This window comes from Astatotilapia calliptera, chromosome 11 (genome assembly GCF_964374335.1).
Source record: "Astatotilapia calliptera chromosome 11, fAstCal68.1, whole genome shotgun sequence".
Taxonomy (NCBI): domain Eukaryota; kingdom Metazoa; phylum Chordata; class Actinopteri; order Cichliformes; family Cichlidae; genus Astatotilapia; species Astatotilapia calliptera.
This window is the reverse complement of record NC_137432.1, coordinates 29,385,950-29,394,234: the sequence shown is the minus strand read 5'-3', so window position 1 is coordinate 29,394,234 and position 8,285 is coordinate 29,385,950. Positions and strand designations below refer to the sequence as shown.

The 8,285-nt window shown below is 40.5% G+C and overlaps 1 protein-coding gene across 1 annotated transcript; it reads right to left on the bottom strand.

Annotated features, from left to right (window-relative positions):
• Positions 1–1,741: 1,741 nt before the first annotated feature.
• LOC113032206 (free fatty acid receptor 2) lies at positions 1,742–4,599 on the bottom strand. The gene is made up of 2 exons (XM_080308063.1): positions 4,335–4,599; positions 1,742–3,721 (listed from the first exon to the last, which is right to left on the bottom strand). Exon 2 carries the CDS (start codon positions 3,491–3,493, stop codon positions 2,486–2,488), a length of 1,008 nt encoding a protein of 335 aa, XP_080164189.1. The 5' UTR covers positions 3,494–3,721; positions 4,335–4,599; the 3' UTR covers positions 1,742–2,485.
• Between the last annotated feature and the right edge of the window lie 3,686 nt (positions 4,600–8,285).

The window sequence follows — 8,285 nt, the reverse complement described above, 5'->3', positions numbered from 1 at the left end:
ATCATTCCAAAGCAACAGATTGCCTGCAATACTGCATACTTGAACAAATTAATGATTTTCTCCAATCAATCCTTACACACCTCTCCTCCCAGGGAGGAGGAGAACGTCCGTCAGCCAAAGCCAGCTCGACCTCCTTGATTTAAATCTGTCATGCTCAATAACATGATAAGTCGGTGCTAATCAGTGTTTATTTTCTTCTTTTTTTTACAGATGCCCCACCTAATGAGCTGATTTTATACTTGAACATTGCAAAGATGTGTTTCCTCTCTGCAACGACCGTTTGGTTTTTATTGAATGGTAAGAGTAATTCTGTTTAGCATTGCATGTAGTTGTTAAAAAAAATGTTTTTAATTTTTGTGATCATCAATTTTCTCAATCGTGTGCCACACAGCAGTCAGAAATATCTGGGCGAAGGGAAAATGAAATCTGCCACGTGAGTACTGTATTCTTCAGCCTTTGACAAACGCACATAAGCACACACACACACACACACACACACACACAAGGCTGATTTTCTTATTGTTTTATCCCTGTAACCTATCACACATCATTAAGGAAAAGTCAACAGTGATGCAATAACCAAATATTGTGTTCCAGGAAAGACAAAATGAAAAAGGAGAAAGGATTGCCGGCTGTTCAGCTGAGCTCTTCTCATCAGACCAACCTTTTACAAACAACATTCAACTCATCAGGAAAAGAAAAAACAATTATCAGTGAATGACGTGCATAGGTCCGTCTCACTTTTTCATGTGAAAAATTCTCCAGATTTTAAACCACATCTGTATGCATGTATATTCTGCTGTGCTCTTTCATAGTGTATAATCTGTAATCGCTGATGTGTACAAGTGACTCATCCCTGTAACTTTTTATCCTATGGCATGCTGACTCGCAGATTTTTGGATTTGTGCGTCGTGTCAATGGCTGTTAACCCACACGTCTTAGTCATTCACTGGGGTCTGTTTGTCAAAATGAATGATTCATGCACGATCCACCTGTCAAACAGATACAGTGATCGGCTCAACCTCTGTGCAGGCCTAATCCTCGCTAAATAGGATTACAGCCGATGCCAGCGCTTGCTTGTGTGATAGCATTGTTTATGTTTGCAGCGTGTGGGGTGAGATCTTGATTCACTTTTTGGAGGAAGTTCATTTTAAATTTAGACCTGCCCACACTGCCAAGAATAAAAAAAAAACAAATACTGGCAGAAATGATAAACATTGAACAGCTGAGTGAGCTGATGGATCTTCAGTATAATCAGATTAGTGACATCAAAAATCAAAGAGGCAGCTCAGTAAGCTTTCTATTACTCATCCTGCTTTTATGTGTAAATACATAAAATGTGCATAAAAACATTTACATATGATATCACTGATATGCCGATGGCAACTGTTGATCACTTGATGCAAGCGGTCTTTACGGGCATTTTTCATATTTCTCATCCCCCTTCTTTCCAAAACAAATTAGTCCTTATCTCTTTTCTTCCACTCACTCATACGCACACAATCACCTCGTACCTGTCTGCTGCCAATGTTAAGGTTATTAATTAACTCAATTTATTATTGTACAGTTTGTTTATGAAAATAATGTTTGTGCGGTTTGCTTTTGCTTCCATCAGTCCTTTCTTCCTTTTCCCGTCATTTACACTCACACGTGTGTGTCCACACAAACACTGTTTACACCTGCTGGCGTGGTTTCTTTACAAAATAATGCATGAGTCAGACATCATGCAAAATGTATAATCTTATTTGAATATGAAAATAAGCTTTATTTATGTGTTATTATATTATTACAACCCCCGTTATGCATATATATGTGTACATTCATACATCTCTCTTTCTTTATATATCCCATATAAATATAAGAACAGCCATCATCTTACAAATGCAAACATATGTACAATTACAAAGCGAACTGCTCTCTATTTTCAGCATGCTTGTATCTGCATGAAGATGCCACACATTTTCTCTTTCTTCTGCTACTTCTTCTTCAACCACCACTGCTTGACACATAATGACCGTATTGTTGCAAGCAATATCCTGTTCACGACTAAGGATGTTGGTTGGAACATTTAATCTCCAATTGCAGAGAGATGACGTGCAACGCTGTTGCTTAGATATTCATTTTGTTACAGTCTCTGCTGCGATGCTCCACAACACCTGCCTGCATTTAAGGGTCTCTGTACTTCTCTTACACTATGCGAGAAATGTTGTTATGTCCTGGTGACAGTTCAAAGTAGGCTGTCTCTGAGGTTTTACCCGATGCGCTGCATACAAAATTGGCATGGCGTGCTTAGGAAGACTGAAGGTTACCTGTCTTGTCTCATTTCCAAAAAGGAATGTCATCAAACAAAAATACACTGCACTGTATAAAGCCAAGTCATTTTCTCACATGTGTAAACATTAACATGGCATTAATTTTCTGCTCCCAGGGATGAAGAAATAAGACAACAGTAAAGGCAGCCGCTTACAGGTCCCTTTCTGTCAGCTCAGATAGCATTGATCTCCTCTTGCGTGTGTTCCTTATCTTGTGCAGTCTTGGTAATTCCCCCGCACAAGGCCTGGAGCAGGTGACAAGACATGCACCTCTGGAGACGGCTTTTAACCCCTTCCATCACACTACTCACATTCCCTCTCACAGCAGAGGAAGAAAAGTAGAAAATAAGAGGGTCTAGACAGGCATTGAAGGTGCTGCACAGCAGGGCCTTGTCTCTCCACGCCGGACTTTTCTTGTTTATAAAACCAATGATGTGTGAGACGTTGTAGGGTCCAAAACATAGAGCAAACACCACCAGGGTTCCCAAAGCCATGCCCATGGCTCGGATGCGCCGGCGCCGGTCAATGTGTTGCAGCTTTGAGAGAATTCTGATGAAGTTGATGTAGCAAAAACTAGAAATCAGGAAAGGGATGCAGAAAAGCACCACACAAAGCTCCAGGCGCACAGGCAGGAGGACGTTCAGCTGAGACTCGGTGAAGTTCTCATAGCATTGTTTTCTGCTATCGCTGCTAGGGTGAGCTGAGGCGTTGAGGCGTTCAGTGGGGATAAAGGGCACGATAAACACGATACTAAGTTGGGCGGTGGAGAAAATCCAGAAGAAAATGCTGGCAGCTACAGCATACACAGGTCGCCGCTTCAGAGTGTGCCGAATGGGGAAAGCCACACCCAAGTAGCGCTCTACACTGACTGCAGTGAGGAAAAAGGTGCTGTTGTAGATGGTCATGTAGAAGATAAAGCCAGACAGCGGACAGAGGGCATAGGGCATGTTCCACATCATGTCGTTCATTGCTTCCTGCATCTTGAAGGGCAGGAAGATGAGGAAGAGGAGGTCGGAAATGGTCAGGTTGAGGAGCAGGATGTCAATCGGGGTGGGTTTCTGCCTTACTTTCTTACAAAAAGTGTAGAAAGCCAATATATTGGCCGGGAAGCCCAGCACAAAGGTAATGACGTAGACAGAGAGACAAAGTGCTGTGTGGCACCGCTGCGTGGTGGGCTCCATGTGAATCTTTCAACTCGGTCAAGAATTGAGATGTGTCACATTATATCCCCGACCCCGGGGATGAATAGACTGCAGAACAAGGAGGTTTTATCTGTGGGGCAGCACCGACCACAGAAGACGAAGGCTTCTTATTGGCTCAGTGTCCTGGAACAAACCCAACGAGACAGAGCAGTTTTTCTGTCCCCACCAATAAACCACAGCTCATCGTTTCCTCCAGGGCTTTGAGCTCTGCTGATAAGAAAGAATGAAAAGAGATTACCACACAGCACAGCAAACTATTTTAAACTATGAGTATAAAATTGACACTTCATTTGAAAATGTGCTATTCATACAATAAATGTTTTTCCTACAAAAAAAGGTAGGAGGCATCCCAAAGTATGCTGTAATTCTGTTTTTTCTATATTCCTTCTTAATTTTCTTCCACATCACTACTTCAGAGTTGATTGTGGTTGTGTATTATCTCTTAATGAGAAGACAGTGTTTTAACCCGGCACACGAGTTTGTATACAAACCATAATACTGTGTTATTGCTTGTTCCTTGTTGTAAATACAGTGCAGCAGTGCTTTTATCATTAAGTCCCAGCCCTTGTTCTTACTGTATACACAAATACTGGACATGTTGTGAAAATGATAACCCTCATAAACTTAATGAGTTAACTACACGAGGGAAATTAGCGTCTCAAAGCTTTACTTTGCCACGACTTTTACAACACAGTTCTATCTGTATCTGTTTCCTGCATCATCGTATAAAGGAAATAGAAAGTCAAGACAGCGTAAGGAAAGTTTTATAATCTATAAATCAACCTATTGGAGGAATATTAAAATGAAAGTAGTTTCTTACCCTTTATGGGGCAACGTCCATCGAGTGAATATCTGTGTCAGACGCTCAGCTCTTATAGTCCAGTGTCTGAGAAGAGGAACTATTTTTTTCTAACTATTCTCTATAGTGCTGTGATGAAACTAAAGATTTTACACCAATTTAAGCAACTCGGACAAGTCCACAGTGACAATTTTTGTCAGCTCACAAATCCTCACTCCTGCAACAGACTTCCCATTCTTGGCATTTTTCATGAGCAGCGTGGCTTACCTCCTAGTGCGTCTTCCTTGCTGTTTTGTTTGATCACCTCTGCGCACCTTACCTCCAAGCTGCTGTCTCTTGGCACATCCCCCTATTTACCTGTTAATCTAAACATCCAGTGCAGATAATAGAAATGACTATTAGTGAGATATTGCTGCAATTTATCTCCCACTCTCGCCAAACATGGTTTCCCTGGTAACAACTGGCCTTTTTTTCAGCATGAGCGGTACAGACGGACTCCGTCAGGCTGTTTGATCGTAGGTTTTCTTTACTATATTTAGTCATCAATGCCCAATGCTTCTTTACATTTGCCTCTTTAATATGAGTCAGTGGAGATAAGCATTGGTCAAGGGAGATGGCCCAATGACAGAGCGGTCCCTCCTTTTACAGCATGTGGTGAGAACAGCAATGTGGATGATGTTGTTTGAATAGTCATATACTGCACACAGTAATAAAAAAATCTAATAACCCGTGGCTGACTTGAAGACTGGAAAGGCTTTACTTTTAGAGATAATTCTGTATCCTGCTGCAGCTCAAAAACACTCTGAGATATCAGAGGTCAGAGGCCCTTTTTTTGTATTTATCACCTGCTGCTTGACCCTGCTCTACCATCCAAGAGCAGGGTCAAGTTTAAATTGAACAGGTTTAAATGGAGAAGACTGGTTTATTTCAGAAGCAGAGACGTGAGCTTTGGAAGTTAAAATGACTCAAAGGTGAACAAAGAGTTCTTTTGATGTTGCTTAATGTATGTAAATCACTCTGAGGCGGTTTCACTTGTGCTTAAATGCCTGACTCCAACGTTTGACTTTTGGGTATTTTGTCTGACCTAACTTCATGTTAGTTATTTATCCCTTTACCAGGTCAGTTACGTCTTGGTGATGCTATTGATCCCATTTAAAAGCCTCCTTTCAACTTCCGTACGCCCCAGGCAACGACCAAACAAACAATGTGTGCGGTTCACGCAGTGCAGTTATTTCAACAGACAGACACACTGTGTTGCACAAGCTGTTGTGTCCCGCTGCGTGAGCTGATTTTACAGAGTGACATCACGTAGTTTCTAAGATTCTATCTGTCCAAAAAGTTTACTGTAACACTTTGTGGTGTTTCATCATTGGAGGACAATTTGACTTGGTGAACAAATCAAATCAAATCCAGGAACAAATTTTTTAAAAAAAAATTGGTTTCATTTTTCATTTTCTTATTTTATATTTTATTCTCTCCTGTCCTATAAAATGAAATCATATTCAGATTATTATTTATTATATTACAGTTGCTGTCACTACCAATGGAAAAAGTGTTGTAACAGAAACCTTGCCAGGGTGTCATTGAACTTTCTCTTATTTTGATCATAGCTTTGAGTACAATAATGAGTTTCATCATTCTTAGCAGAAAGAGGAAGATAGGGGACTTAAAAAATATTCCCAAAATTAAATTTCTCAACATTAAGATCTTAGTGAGTTTTCAAATCCACACAGATGATGACAAAATTCTGGTGGTCAAATACTGATCTGATTTTACTTCCTTAATCGTCTTAAAATTACTTAACTGGAGTTCAAGTATTGGAATTTCAGGAGTAGGACCACGCCTCCATAAACGCTCCTTCCGGTTCTCTTCTACATAAGTTCCCCCTGTTCTACAAGCTGTTCATTCTTGTTTACATTACCCTCCCTCCCCTTTTCAATTCTTTAACTTCTTCACTTCTATTTAGTAGATGGGGATCTGCCAGGCCCGGGAGCTGCTGCCAGTATCCTTCGAGGCGTTCCCCAAACCGCAGCTCAATTCATGTCCAAATCATTCACCTTTACCTACTAAAATGCTGTTAAACCTAAAATAAGGACGTGGGCCCAGCTATTGAAATGAGTCCTGAAATACTTGCATCACTTGCATACTACCATATATGTTTTATGGAAACATTAGATTAGATGAAACTTAGGTTCCTCCAGGAAACACAGCAGAATGTGAGCAGAAATATACCATATATACAGTTTCACTTTAACTTAACCCAAAACTCAAGACAAACATCAGCCAGTAATTCATTGACTACAATTTTAGAATTATAATCCAATACAGCACAATTTCAGTTTAAGAGGTTTGTGTCTTACCTTTTAGCAGCGCCCTTTGTAGTCAAACGAACCACCGGGATCGTCTGTCCACCTCCTGGCCTCCAGGTTCTCCCTGAACACCTCCAAAAACACCTTTATTGCCTCAGCCAAACTGTCACGAGTTCGAAAATGTTGAGCAATGAAACAAACCAACAGAGGCCCAGGAGAGTGCAATCAAACAATGAGTTTATTAGTACACACGCAGGAGAAGAAGTATCACATCAGCACACGTCTCGTGCTAAGAATACACTTGAAAATGATTTTATAACATCAGGGTTAACGCGTCCTTCTTGCGTCGATTACAGATCAAATACATCGATTACAGTAAATGGTACATCTTAGATGGCTAAAAACAGACACAGAAGTTCCTCCTTCTATAACACCTTCCGTACATGGCAATAAATTTCAAGCCTAGATGGTCTCTAAGGGCTTGTCCTTTTCTTAACTGGTCTTCTGTCATCTGTTACTAAGTAAACTGAAATGCAGTTAGAAGAAATGAATTTCGGGCCTTTGGCCTGGCAGGCTTCTGGATTATATGTGTGTTGTAAGCGTGTATGCTGTCTATCCTTCTATGCTCCAAGTCACCCACACAATAGATTGTGAAGACATAGTGCTTCACAAAGCTTAAAACCTTCTTTAATAGACTGAGCAGCAACACTGAATGAGCACAAACATGCATGTGTATAAAATAATCATAGCTGCACCTGTAATAAAAGGTTAACGTGGTGGCAATAGCTTTAATAAACATCTTTAATGCAATATCAAGGCTGTAGGATATATTATTAATGCAATGTTAATAATGCAGGTTATATTCTAGCAGTAAAATAATTTCTGTATCTCCACAATACACATATACACATATACACATATACACATATATAAATACAGAGTATATAATAGGGATAAATATAATAAATAGGAATAAGAATACCAGAGAACTGCACATTTCAACTATTGTGAGTCTATTGCACCGTTATATATTAAAAAATATATATATTGCACAGTGAAAAAGGCACTACAGTGCTCTCTTTGTCCCCGTTTCCCCTCCCTCTCCCCTCCAGCGAGGAGTTAAACAGTTTCATGGCGTTTGGGACAAAGTCTTTAAGTCTGTTGGTTCTTGACTTTGGGAGAAGCAACCTGTCACTTAACAGGCTCCTCTGGTTGTTTATGGCTGTGTGCAGAGGATGCCCAGCATTGTCAATAATGTCCAACTTAATGTCGTCTTCTCTGCCACTGTCACCAGAGTGTCCAGCTTCATGCCAACCACAGAGCCAGCCTTCCTGATTAGTTTTTCCAGCCTGGACACTTCCTTCTTTGCTGTGCTGCCCCCCAGCACACCACAGCATAGAACATATACACTATACTACTGTACTCCAAAGAAAACTACATACTTTATTAGGTACACCTCGTGGGACCCCGTTTTGTCTTCAAACTGCTTTAATTCTTTATGTCAGAGGTTCAACAAGGTGCTAGAAACATTTCTCTGAGATTTGGTCCATTTTTACAAGATAGCATCAGCAGATTTGCCAGCTGCTCATCCATGATGTGAATCTCCCGTTCCACCACATCCCAAAGGTGCTCTATTAGATTTAGATCTGGTGATTGTGGAGAC